The 14570-nt window shown below is 44.2% G+C and overlaps 1 protein-coding gene across 1 annotated transcript in view; it reads left to right on the top strand.

The window, feature by feature from the left end:
- Positions 1-14570, top strand: part of NECAB2 (N-terminal EF-hand calcium binding protein 2) — a 332316-nt gene that overhangs the window by 253051 nt on the left and 64695 nt on the right. The window contains exon 6 of the mRNA XM_060788246.2: positions 10701-10837. Coding sequence (XP_060644229.2) covers positions 10701-10837 — 137 coding nt within the window. The remainder of the gene's footprint in view (positions 1-10700; positions 10838-14570) is intronic.

Here is a 14570-nt window from a genome sequence, read left to right as displayed (position 1 = left end):
ACCAACACTTTCTCATAACTTTATTTTCCAGATCACCAGACTGGGCCACAGCAACGCGTGGCAGGGGACTGCTAGTTTATTATATGCTTGTCTATCTACTGGTGCAATTTAAAATAATTTGAGGACAACAGAAGAAATATTTAGAATGCCAGGAATTCTGTAGCCTGCTGAGTGAAGACAGATTGTGTTGCTGCAACCAGAGCCCAAGCCAAATCCTATCCAAATATGTGGATATTTGATAATGTGAAATCGTGTAATAGTTTGAACCAAAGCTGGGAGAGGGAGAATAGAGCCAAGCGAGTCAATGGGATTTGTTCCACTCTGCCGAAGAGACGGCAGCTTATGCGTCTCCATGAACAAAGAGGAAGCAGTCCTGTTTTGGTTTGTGCTTTTTTTCCACTTTGATTGCACCGCTAAAATTGAGCATGTATAAATTGTTATAAATCCGAAATGGGGAGTTAGGCAAAAGGCCCTGGGGTTAGCTATAATCCTTGCTAATGATGAACAAGGATAGCTCTTGCGTTAATATCATATCCTAGGCTTGAAATGAGCTGAGTATTTAGTACAAATAAAATATGGCTCCTATAACCTGCCATCTTGTTGTGGCTGATAGGAGATATAATACCAAGAGCGATCCTTTCTGGGAGACAGAAAAGTACATTTTTATTTTCAGCTGAGTCTCTGGTGTGGAATCTCATCCAAAAGCGAACCAGAGTGAGGATAACGGCGTTGACTTTCCCTTTTATACATCTTCAAATGCAGGTGTAATGAACTCATACCTTTTCTTCGTAGGCAGCAGCCTGGGAGTTAGTGAACTGGCCTCCATGTTGGGAAGGCAGCTCAGGATGGTAGACATGATAGTATAGGCAGAGAGGCAAGGGGAGGAGTCAGCTAACTCCTGATTGGTTCAGACCCCAAGGGGAGGAGTTGAAGGAGAGTGTAAAGAGGCTGTCATTTATGACAGAATGGCGAGAGAAGGATTTGATCTAGCAGAGAAAAGATTAGGATTTCAGACAGGGAGAAGAGAGTTTCTTAGTGAGCTAGGAATTAGACTGTTAGGGAATAATTAAAGAGCAAGTGCTTCTGTATAGCTTGACTAGGGCAGTCAAAGTGAAGGCTTGTTTACTTGTATTAGGACAGAATACAAGTGGGTTTATTTCCCTAAAGGTCAGAGTAGTCCAGGGGAAACCTAGATACTCTGGAAGACAGCCAGGGGGGCTGGTCAAAGAATCGCTCTGTTACATATTACAGGATAGAGTGAGAAAAGTAGCTCATGTTAAGGAAAAGTTACTCCTTCTAAAGAAACCATTTGCTTAATAAGTCTGTGCTTCAGAAACAAATTACGTGTATGTACTAGGCCTGGGTAACAACGGAAAAATTTGTTTCTAATATCGTTTCGTTTTTAGGGTGCCTCAGCGTTTTGTATTTAAAAATATATCCGAAATTTTCCATAAAAAAAAGTTTGGTATTTACGAAATTTCGTTAATATTTACAAAACGTTTTGTAAAGATGGCGCCCGAAATTTTTTTTCAATATTTTTTCAATATTTTTTAAATTTAATTATTAATTTTTTTTAATAATAAAAAAAATATTTGGCAGAAAATGCTTGCCAAAAAGAGCCACAGGGCAAACAGACTGAGCCTCCCCGCTGCTCCCAGCTCCATCCCACCCTCCTGAGTCCTGCGGGCTCTCTCTCTCTCTCTTTCTCTCTCCACCAAGAGGAGGGAAAGGAGAAGAAAGAAAAGAGGAAGGGAAAGGAGGGAAGGCAGGCACTCACTCTGGCGGGCCCTCAAGCGCTGCCGCCGAGTCGGGCCCGGCTCCTCCGAAGCACATCCACCGCAAAGGTGAGGAAGGAGGGACGGGGCCGCCTTCCCGCTGAGGGTCGCTCGCCCTCTCGCTCGCTTGCTCAGCCAGCGCCTTCCCCGCCCTCTCCTCCTCCTCCTCCTCCTCCTCTTTCAGGCTCTGACTGGCTAAGGAGAAGAGAGAGAGGAGAGCTCCCAGAAAGCATCTTACGTATTTCTGAAATGGACGGAAATACAAAAATATTTGGCGCATGCTGTTTCGATTTTGAAAATACACTTCCGGGTTTGGAAAAAAGTTTGATATCGTTTCGTATATGGGAAATTAACGGGGGGGAAACGATATACAAAATTAACGAACGAAACCACCCAGCCCTAGTATGTACCTCTCAGTAGTCAGTTGTTTGCTTCAAATACTTCAATAAACCTGTTCTCTAGTTTACTGTTAATCTGCTTCAGCCTTGTTTCGTCATATAAGGTTAGATCCCGTAAGCCTCCACATCTCTACAGTTCAGCCACCAGAAAGGGAGCCAAAAGGAAGAACCGGTGTATAGGGACATTTTACCTCAAGTACAACAACAAGACAATTCCTCAAACTGTAATTTGGGGTGGTGGCAGCAAACCTACCATTACACACTCACGTTATAACAACAACACTCGTGTTGAAGCGCTTTGGGTCTGACAGGAGGGATTAGAGACAGCGTGTTGTCTCTCCTGCCTGTAAGAATACACGATCTTCTTTACAGTGGTGGCAGTGGTGAGATTGAAAAGAAAGGTTCCCCCCCTGTCACATGCAATAAAAGACCCTTATTGTCGTTACAGCAGGCAAACAAAGAAACATGCTTCTACATATGTTAGCATCATCACTACGTCACCTTAAGCATCATAGAAATATCAGATTGTATCTTCTATGTCCAAGGGGCATGTTTTCATATTTTTTTCTAAGGAGCAGCTTACATCCAACTTTTCACCTGTCAGGAGGAGGGGGAAAAACACCTTACTTTTTACTTATATCTGTTGGTGCCAGGACTTTCTTATCTCCCTCCACTGGAATGTTTACCCCCCTCTTGCCTGTGCCTTGGACACAGATACTTCATCTTCCCTTTGTCCTGTCAGCTTGGTTTTCTAATACAGAGAGAACTTGATTTTCTCTACATTTCAGTGCTTGTAATGTGCATACAATATTTGTTGTTCATTCGTTTCCGACTCTTCGTGACCTCATGGACCAGCCCACACCAGAACTTCCTGTCAGCCGTCACCACCCCCAGCTCCTTCAAGGTCAATCCAGTCACTTCAAGGATGCCATCCATCCATCTTGCTCTTGGTCGGCCCCTCTTCCTTTTTCCTTCCATTTTCCACAGCATCATTGTCTTCTCTAAGCTTTCCTTTCTTCTCATGATGTGGCCAAAGTACTTCATCTTGGCCTCTACTCTCCTTCCCTCCAGTGAGCAGCCGGGCTTTATTTCCTGGAGGATGGACTGGTTGGATCTTCTCGCAGTCCAAGGCATTCTCAGAACTTTCCTCCAGCACCACAGTTCAAAAGTATCTCTCTTCCTTCGCTCAGCCTTCCCTAAGGTCCAGCTCTCACATCCGTAGGTTACTACAGGGAATACCATGGCTTTGACTAGGCGGATCTTTGTTGCCAGTGTGATGTCTCTACTCTTGACTATTTTATCAAGATTGGACATTGCTCTCCTCCCAAGAAGGAAGTGTCTCCTGATTTCCTGGCTGCAGTCTGCATCTGCAGTAATCTTTGCACCTAAAAATACAAAGTCTGTTACGGCCTCCACGTTTTCTCCCTCTATTTCCCAGTTGTCAATCATTCTTGTTGCCATAATCTTGGGATTTTTTGATGTTTAGCTGCAACCCAGCTTTTGCGCTTTCTTCTTTCACCTTGGTTAGACGGCTCCTCCTTGCTTTCAGCCATCAAAGTGGTATCATCCGCATATCTAAGGTTGTTAATGTTTCTTCCAGCAATTTTCACCCCGGCCTTGCATTCATCAAGCCCTGCACATTGCATGATCTGTTCTGCATGCAAGTTTAATAGGTTGGGTGAGAGTATACAGTCCTGCCGTACGCCTTTCCCAATCTTGAACCAGTCTGTTGTTCCATGGTCATTTCTTACTGTTGCTCCTTGGTCCTTGTACAGGTTCCTCAGGAGAGAGACAAAGTGATTTGGTATGCCCATTCCACCAAGAACTTGCCACAATTTATTATGATCACATACAATATATGCATAAATATTTATGTTTCCAATATCTCCACATCAATCTCACACTAAGAGCTCATGCAAAAGCATGCATTTTGGAAGAAAAGGGGTGTCTTCGTAGTGCAAGTTTGGCTTAAGGTCATAATATAGGAATTTAGGAAGCAGAACATATAACAGAAAATACCCCAAAAATCTGTGAATGAGTGGAACGTTCTGAAACTTGATGGGCTAACAGTGGTAAATGTATTCTCTCTCCAGGTTCACAGGAGAAGAACCCGCTGGACCACCATTAATATCTTTTCCCATCTTGACCACTGTGTGATGTTGCTCTGCTTTATGCATCCCAGTTTTCATCCGTAAAATGTCGGAAGATATTAGGCTTGGGCAATCCATGGTTCTAAATGGTTCTAAAGTACTTACAAAACTAAAGTTCTGGTGGTGAAAATTTCAGAACTCTAACAAAACTTTCAAAATTTAATTATTATTTCATTATTGGTGATTTTAATGACAGAACCAATTAGGAACTGCCATTTATTATGAAATTTTGAGAGTTTTGTTAGAGTTCTGAAATTTTCACCACCAGAACTTTAGTTTTGTAAGTACTTTAGAACCATTTAGAACCATGGATTGCCCAAGCCTAGAAGATATGATTATATGACAGATATGTGATAGATATATGTGACAGAGCTGTAGCATTTCCAGCGTGCAGAAACACCTCCTTTTTTTGGTATGCACGAATGTAACTCACCTCGAGCCAAACCATCTGGTGCAGCAATTCCCCAAAGGCACAGTTTGTACAGCATTTGCCTGCTGGGGAGAAACCGCTTTGCGTTCCGCGTGGAACAAATGAATAACTCCTATTTAAATCCCAGTTTAACCATTTTAATCACATAATAACATTTGTTCTTATTATTAATTATTGTAATTATCCTCTTCTACCGTGCCAGCAGTGCGCCTGATGGCATGCAGACACAGAATTTAAAGCAGGTTAGTGGCCCCCAATGGTCTACAATCAAGACAGAGGGAGGCATGGGGGGGGGGGGCAACGTAATTGTGCGCTGACTCAACTGTTGCCGACATAAGCCAAGCAGGTTGATGGGAAGCCAAACTGAAGTTATAATATATGTAGAGCATTTCATATCTGGAAATCTGAAATCCTTCAAAGGATCTCAGCCACAATGCCTCTCATTCTAGAGAGGAGCACCATTCCTAGCAATGTACTCTTTGTACCTTGCTGATCTATCTATCTGTGAAAATATGTGTGTATGTTCGTTCTGCAAAGTCTCCTACATGGCTCGATGAATCAGGACCAGACATGGCATTCATATACTTCATGATCCAACTTAAAATACTGGCAGGGTTTCAACTAAATACTCTACCCCATTTGGGGTTATGGCCCCCAAAATGAAGAAATAGGGATATGTGTATGCAGCTCTCATCTGCAACCACCAGAGGGCATTGGATACATAGAAAGGCATCCTCGGAGAGAAAGATAGCAAATGAAAGAGAGCTCAAGTGTCAGCAGATAGTCCCTTTCAGAGGGCCAAATCATGGCAATGGGGGCATTCTAAGGGAAGCCTTCCGCTAACAATGAACATCTATATAAATAAAAATGTAATGTTCGTTTGTGGGATTAACAGAACTCAAAAACCACTGGGGGAATTGACACCAAATTTGGACACAAGACACCTAACAACCCAAAGTATGCCCTTCATTCATTAAAAACATTGAAAAATACAGCAGAAGGGACTTAAAAAGCCCCCAAAAGCTAAATAACGAAAAGCTAAATGACAATACAGAAAAAAAGAGAAGAAAGAGGGAGGGAAGGGGAGAAAAGAAAGAAAGAAAAGAAAGAGGGAGGGAGGGAGGGAGGGAAAGGGAGAAGGAAGCATGGAAGCAAAGAGAAAAGGAAGGAAGGAAGGAAGGAAGGAAGGAAGGAAGGAAGGAAGGAAGGAGGTAGAGAAGGAAGAAAGGAGAGAATGAGGGAGGGAAAGAAAAAGGGGGTGGAAGGAAAATTAGAGAAGGAAGGAAGGAGAGAAGGAAAGAAAAAAAGGGAAAGAAGAAAGGAAATAGGGAACGAAGGAAGGGGGAAGATGTAGAGAAAGAGGGAGGGAAGGAAGGAAAGAAGGAAAGAGAGAAGGAAAAAAGAGAGACAGCAGAATAGAAAGAAAAAGGGGGAAGGAAGGAAAGAGATAGAGAAGGAAGGAAGAAGAGAAGAAAAGACAGGAAGGAAGGAAAGAGGGAATGAATGAAGGAGAGAAAGAAGGAGAGAAAGAAGGACAGAAAGAAGGAAGGTTGGCCACAGCAACACATGGCGGGTACAGCTAGTTTCTAATAAAGTTTTAGTATTGTCATGGGTTACTGCACATTTACCTTCCCATTAAAGTGGTACCTATTGATCTACTCACATTTGCATGTTTTTGAACTGCTAGGTTGGCAGGAGCTGGGGTTAGCAGATTCGAACTGCCAACTTTCTGGTCAGCAAGTTCAGCAGCTCAACGGTTTAACCTGTTGTGCCAGTGCGGATATATATGCTAGTATATTATAACTGCACAAAATATGCCACGGAGCTCCACAAACCGCTCAAAAAATCTCTCCAGTGGGATGCTGGGACTGACAATAGATTCCAAATGAAGAACAGAACATGCCCAAGACAACCTTGATTCAATTAGAGACCGTTGCCAGGGGAACTGAGTCTTAAAAGCCTGTCGGGAGTCAATCCCTTTGCATGTGGATGAACTTGGCTGTGCAGAATAGGCTGCCTATGACAATGTTCGGAGGCCGCGGAGAGCGCTTCGAAGGAAGTGTCCCTTGGGGAAGGAAAGCGTGCAGATCTCTTGGCAGGAAGGAAGGGATGAAAGACAAGGGATTTGTTGGAAGCGCAACGAGACACGGGAAATGCACCTGGTTTCCGCCCACGGTTTCCGCCCAGGGGATGGGACACTCCAGCCAGGTGTTGCTTTTTGTAATAGACACATTCCTGGGCCTAGGGTGAACCAAATAGTGGAAGGACTGCAGTGAGAATGCAATCGTGATCGAGTTGAATGCAGTTGCAAAGCTCTGTGTGGTTAGAGTGGCTCCTGGAACCCATTATTTTATTATTTATTTATTTATTTATTACTTGCACTTATTTACCGCCACTCTCAGCCCAGGGGGCGACTCGTGGCGGTGAACAACAACATAGAAAGGACAATTTACAGTAATCAGAACAATACATAACATGCTACTACTACTTGACATATACTTATACTAAAAATCCGCTTCGTCATATCATGGGTCATAGTCAGTCTCATAGTCGTGGTCCATTCCGGTCATCATTGCCAAGATATAGCACTCAGTTAAAGGCCAACTCGAAGAGCCATGTTTTCAGGCTCTTACGAAAGGCCATAAGGGAGGGCGCCTGTCTAACTTCAGCAGGGAGGGCGTTCCACAGCCGGGGGGCCACCACCGAGAAGGCCCGCTCTCTCGTCCCCGCCAGGCGTGCCTGTGAGGCAGACGGGATCGAGAGAAGGGCCTCCCCGGATGATCTCAAGGTCCTCGTGGGCTCGTAGGCCAAGATGCGGTCTGCAAGGTATTTTGGGCCGGAACCGTTTAGGGCTTTGTAGGATAGTACCAGCACCTTAAATTGGGCCCGGTAGCAAATCGGCAGCCAGTGGAGCTGGGACAGCAGGGGCGTTGTGTGCTCCCTACGCCCTGCTCCTGTTAACAACATGGCTGCCGCGCGCTGGACTAGCTGGAGCTTCCGGGCCGTTTTCAAGGGCAGCCCCACGTAGAGAGCGTTGCAGTAGTCGAGGCGGGATGTGACCAAAGCGTGTACCACCGTGGCCAAGTCAGACTTCCCAAGATACGGGCGCAGCTGGCGCACGAGCCTGAGCTGTGCAAATGCTCCCCTGGTCACCGCTGAAACCTGGGGATCCAGGCTCAGCGACGAGTCCAGGGTCACACCCAAGCTGCGAACCATTATTTTGTCCCTGAAGCTGTCAATGTGATGGCGCGAGTGGCACCACCTATATGTAGAACTTTAATTTGCAAAGGTTTAAACTGTATAACATGCCCAAACTTGCCTAGTTTGTAAATGTATAGTTGGATTGATTGGTTATTTATAGCTGTCAATCTGATATCGAGACGCTTTTAGGAGGATCTCCCCAGCCGAGGAGATCCCGAGGACCGCACCAAAGAGGGTCCTGGAACCTTGGTGAGGGCAGCGAAGCCAGTTCCAGCAGCGAAAATATTAAAATAATAAATCCCCACCAAAGCGGAAGAAGCTGGCGACCGAGGTGTCTTTATTAGTGATTCAGCTGAGATCGGATGCATTGCAGGAATAGTTCCACTACAAGCATACCAATGCAAGATTTATAGGCATTTTTATAGGAAACAATTCAAATTTCCCGCTCTCTCCTCCCCGCCCGGCTTCACGCTGATTGGCTGCTGGCCTGAAGAGATAGGAGGAGACTTGGTGGCCCGCCTCACTTTGGGCCAGTCAGCAAGCTTCTCCGCCTCTGAGTAGCCAATGGGCACGTTCCTCTCGCTTCCGAAGATGGATGAATCAGGAGAGAGGAGGCGGGATGATTGCTGACAATGGGGGAAATGATGGGGTTATCGCTGGCCGGCAAAGCTTAATTATTTTAAGAAAGGTTTTCCTGTTTCGGATCTGATAAGGAGTGTCCTTGATGGGCCTTGGCAAAAGAGACAAACAGAGCCCGGACAGGGGACCCCGGGGGTCGTCCTTATCCTTTTGTGATTCAATCAAAGTGTCCAGAGAAACTTCCTTGCCTGCCAGAAAGCAAACAAGAGGAAGTTTCAGCTTGCTATTGTCCATGCAAAAGGCTTGATGATTTGGTTGGTTTCAGGGGAGCTTGGCTCTCCCTCAGGCAGTGAGCAATCTCTGGTCGCAATTTTCTAGGGCAAAGGGCAAAGGGAAAAGCAAAGGGGCAGGCAATATTTCATAGCAAGATACATACATTCAAATCATAAGCATTTCATAGCAACAAAACCCCATCTTTGTCCCACATCCCAAGTATATTTAATAAGAGGATTAATTTTCATGAAGAAGCCTGAAGTCCAATGTTTTAAAAGGTCTTTGAGGAAAGTTCATGAGGGAGATAGTATGTACTGAAGTCCAAGACATGCAGGCAGAGAGACCATGATCATTGGGAAGGCTGGCAGATGAAACCCCAGCTGTGCTGCAACTGATTCACACTTTGGTCCTTGGGAAACTACAACTCTCACAAAGGGCAGAAGTCCCAAGATCCAACCATTTCCCAAAAGCCTCGTGGGGTCCTTGTTGTTGTCAGTGCCTTGGCAATGTGACCAAGACTTAACCCTTGTTGTGTAGTTTGGTGCCCTTGCCCTTTGCAGAACTATAAGTCACTATCCCTTATTTGGGGGGGGGGGTGCTCGACATCAAATCAATGTTGTTTGCACCAGTTATATTGCTTCCTCAGCTCAATTGCTTGGCTCCACCTCTTCCTGGAGGAGGGCAGAGCTTTTCCTTTTCCATTCTACCATCAAACTTTCTATCAGATAGACGTAAGAGAGAGACTTGGCTCTAAAGCCCTTAATTAAGTTACCTCTCATCACTAATTCTAAGGTTTTTACCCTTGGGACTCATACTTCATGCCCAGATCGCCCTGGACAACGTTGAGGAGACCCAAGCACCTTCAAACCGGTCCTGTGGCATCAGACCGGCTTAGTGGCTTAGTGTTTTCAAATATAGACTGGGGTTGTAAATGCTCCGGCATTCACAGCCATTGAGAAAAGAGGAAACAGGAAAAGCTTCTCAGTTGCAAAACTCCTTGGACCCAAGACATCCAGAGACTGTAATGTATATTTTCCTTTACCCCTTTGAAACTTCCAGCTTATTGCCTTAAAGGGATAACTCTTTGTGGACAATAAAACCTATTCTGAGTTATCTACAGTGTTTTGATCCTTGGGAGTTCCAGTTCTTCAAAGGAAGGCAAGAAGCAATCCCCGGGGGAAAGATTATTATTATTATCATTATTATTATTAAACTTTATTTGTACCCCGCTAACATCTCCCGCAGGACTCGATGCGGCTTACAAAGGCCAAGGCCTCAACACAACAACAGCAAAACAATAACAGTACAATTTAAAGCAAAATAAAACATAAGCAATAAAAAACAATACATCAAATTACGCAATAAAACCAGGGCCGAGCCAGTGGTGGGTACAAGTTAAAAAAGTGCTGGGTGTGCCAGGTGGTATTTGGATTTCCGGGCAAGTGCAATGTGCAGAGAGTCTTAAACTCAATAAAGTGCTTCTGGGACGTAGTGCTGGAGATTATCATATTCCGGAAAGGCACATCGGAATAGCCAGGTCTTCAGATTCTTCTTGAAGACTGCCAACGTGGGTGCTAGTCTAATGTCTTTGGGGAGGGTGTTCCCGAGTCAGGGGGCAACCACAGAGAAGGCCCTGTCCCTCGTCCCCCCCAAATGCGCCTGTGACGCATGTGGGATTTCACCGACAGCATGTAATAATTATTGTAATACAACATCCTCAAATGTGAACACAATTGCCCTTCCACAAAATAGCTTCCTCCGAAGTTGAGAAAGTGTGCCTTGCCCGATATCAACTAGTTGTTTTCTAGGCTCCAAAAGGTTTCCAAAAGGATCTCATAAATTCTGGCCTTGCAATCCACATTTTTTAAAGCAGCACTTTTCCCTTTCTTCGCAGGTGTACGAGAGAGGAACCAACGTGGACCAGTTTGTGACCCGCTTCCTGCTGAAAGAGACGGCCAGCCAGATCCAGTCCTTGCTCAGCTCCGTGGAAAGTGCCGTCGATGCGATTGATGAGCAAACTAGTCAGATAAGGTTGGCTTATATATTTTTTCTTGCTTGCTTTTGATCCCTCCCAGATGAAATGCAAACTCCAGGTCAATTTGCTGCCTTTTCTAATTTGTGTTTTGGAGTTTTCAAAGTTGGATCAGGACATACTCTTCCGCAGAGGGTGCCAGAGTTTGTCTGCCATAAATTGCTAGAAAGTTGTGACTTATTTAATTGGTTTGTCCTCAGTACGGCAATGTTGCATCCCAGATCAGGAAACGAGACCATAAGATTAAATCCACCACACTGGACTGTAGGAAAAACAATCCTTTTTTATTGATGAAAAATTGGTTACAAAAGAAAGGTAAATGCAAAGTCAAAAAGCCACAATAGAAACACAGCAGTCAGGAAAATCTCTGAACTTGAGCAAAATTCCAAAAACCACAATACAAGAACCAGGAACCTGTTAGCCTCTCGCTAACCATGTACTTGAAAACTAGAAGCCTCTGGGATTACCGGCCATGGAACACAGGAATTCTGCCAAGGCACAGCCGCAGTCCAAAACGTTGCTTGATCTAACGAGACACCCGGAAGGAGGCCCCTTAAACCAAAGAAACTATTCCTTGAAACGCCCCTTGACTTTGAAGCCTGGGCCTGTCTCTCCTGTAATCTATTTGACCTTTGTAGAAACTGTGAATCACTCCTGTCTCTAGCTATCTGTTCCATTCGGTCCTCATTAAAAAAACCCAGGTGGAGAGCTATCACGGCTGGATTCCAAAACATTTTCATCCGGCTGTTCAGTTTCACTTTCCTCGCCACTGACCCAAACACACTGCTTAATACCCTTTGCAAAAACATGAAGGCATTTCTTTGGTCTCTGATCTCCTTCTTGTTAGCTATTCTCACACACCTTCGAACTCTGAATTCCAAACGGTCAGCACGATCTAAGGTTCCCATTTCGTCAAGGTCAGTCTGTGCGTCAAGGTCAGTCTGTGAGCAGGAAGTTTGCCTTCCTGCTCATTATCAGGCTGAGAACTGTCCTCCTTTCCTGAGTCAATTTCCACCTGCACCTGGCTAGTTTCAGTATCAACAAACTCCTTGTTGTGGGAAACTGAACTTCCACACCCTGTTCCTCATTGACTATAACAGGGACATTTTGAACCAGATTGTGAACCTGAGTCCCATCATCCTCCTCAGAGGCACTCTGTGGTTCCAGCTGAGTCACAACACATATATAGACAGACGCAGAGGCAATTTTAACATTCCAGCTGTGCCCAAGCTTTTTCCAGCTTCATGAGGGTATGCTGGATTCTGGCTTGATTCTGGCCACAGGGGGAGCTGCCGCTTCACCGTCCATTGTGACACCAAGTTCTTTGATTGAGTACTTCCTCATTCTTCTGCACGCTGCTGGAAGGTTTTATGGCATTGTAAATTAGTTAAATTAGCTTCCCTGCTTAAGCAACACCTACATTTCCTACTTGACTGATGCAACTGTCTTCCGGGCTGCATAGGTCAACAGCAAGCTAGACGAATGGACGGAAACTCACTCTGAACCGGGCTGGCTTCGAACTCATGAATTCTCTGTCAGTAGCGATTTAATGCAGCTAGCTTTCAGCTAACTACGCCACAGCCTGGTCCATACATTTGTTGGGATTTAGGCAATCATTTCTCTTGAATAGGAAGACATGTTTGTGGGTTTTTCTACCTTATAAGCCAATTCAAGTTAGAATCTATGAGAGTCATCCAGAAAGTAAGGTTACAAGGCACATAGCTCTCACTGGAAATTTTCTTGGGGGAAGTTGGTATCACTGCTGTGTAGTGGGAAGCCAGTGGAAGCGAATGAGCAGTGCCAGTCGTCAGTAGCTCATCAACTTAGGTTAGAGATGAGTGTCCACATTCTGTTTCTCTTCAAGTGCAAGGTTTGCTCAGTAATATGCTACCTAAATGCTAAGAGCATGAACGCTAAGCATGTACAATCCATGCTTCTAAATCAGTGTTTCTCAACCTGGGGGTCGGGACCCCTGGGGGGGTCGTGATGGGATGTCAGAAGGGTCATCAAAGACTATCAGAAAACACAGTTTTTTCTGTTGGTCATGGGGGTTCTGTGTGGGAAGTTTGGCCCAATTCTATCATTGGTGGAGTTCAGAATGCTGATTGTAGGTGAACTATACATCCCAGCAACTACAACTTCAAAAGGTCAAGGTCTATTTTCCCCAAGCCCCACCAGTGTTCACATTTGGCCATATTGAGTATTTGTGCCAAGTTTGGTCCAGATCCATCATTCTTTGAGTCCACAGTGCTCTCTGGATGTAGGTGAGCTACAACTCCAAAACTTAAGGTCAATGCCCACCAAACCCTTCCAGTGTTTTCTGTTGGTCATGGGAGTTGTGTGTGGCAAGTTTGGTTCAATTCCATTGTTGGTGGAGTTCAGAATGCTCTTTGATTGTAGGTTAACTATAAATCCCAGCAACTACAACTTCCAAATGACAAAATCAGCCCCCCCCCCCAACCCCACCATTATTCAAATTGGGTATTTGTGCTAAATTTGGTCCAGTGAATGAAAATACATCCTGCATATCGGATATTTACATTACAATTCATAACAGTAGCAAAACTACAGTTATGAAGTAGCAACGAAAATAATTCTATGGTTGGGGGTCACCACAACATGAGGAACTGTATTAAGGGGTCGCATCATTAGGAAGGTTGAGAAATACTGTTCTAAATGGTTCTAAAGCACTTACAAAACTAAAATTCTGGTGGTGAAAACTAGGGGGCGCTGGTGCTTTGCTTCTACAATGTTGCCAAAGTTCTGGTGGTGAAATTTTCAGAACTCTAACAAAACTTTCAAAATTTCATTATAAATGGCAGTTCCTAATTGGTTCTGTCATAAAAATCATCAATAATGATATAATAATGAAATTTTGAAATTTTTGTTATAGTTCTGAAATTTTCGCCACCAGAATTTTAGCAACACTATAGAAGCAAAGCACCAACACCTCCTACTTTTCACCACTAGAACTTTAGTTTTGTAAGTACTTTAGAACCATTTAGAACAGTGTTTCTCAACCTTCCTAATGCCGCGACCCCTTAATACAGGTCCCCATGTTGTCATGACCCCCAATGAGAAAATTATTTTCGTTGCTACATCATAACTGTAATTTTGCTACTGTTATGAATCGTAATGTAAATATATGATATGCAGGATGTATTTTCATTTATTGGACCAAATTCGGCACAAATACCCGATACACCCAAATCTGAATACTGGTTAGGTTCGGGAGGAGATTGATTTTGCCATCTGGGAGTTGTAGTTGCTGGGATTTATAGTTCACCTACAATCAAAGAGGATTCTGAACTCCACCAAGGATGGAATTGAACCAAACTTGGCACAAAGAACTCTCATGACCTGTTACGGGAGGGTCCCCAAATTCCAATTTTCCAGGAGATCAGTGAAGAAGGAAGAGACAGAGACAGCTTTTGCAAGTTCACAGAATTTAATGCTTACCCAGGGTAAGGGTGCTCCAGCGTCCAAAATGGCTGATGTGGCACAAAGCAATACCCCAAAGCAACCAGTATATATAGGCAGAATTTCCTAGTTTGCACATGCGCATATGGGTCTTGACATTTAACAATCTAATCATTATCAGTTTGTCCTCGAGGAACCGCAGCCAAGAACATTTGTTGGCAAAATACTATAATTTCCACTGTTCCCCTTTTCATCAGCTGACCAGCCACATTCCCAAATGAATTACGTAAAGGTGAATCTTTAGAATGAATC

The sequence above is a fragment of the Anolis sagrei genome, chromosome 8, assembly GCF_037176765.1.
Source record: "Anolis sagrei isolate rAnoSag1 chromosome 8, rAnoSag1.mat, whole genome shotgun sequence".
NCBI classification, from domain to species: Eukaryota; Metazoa; Chordata; class Lepidosauria; order Squamata; family Dactyloidae; genus Anolis; species Anolis sagrei.
This window is presented reverse-complemented; position numbering and strand designations above follow the sequence as displayed.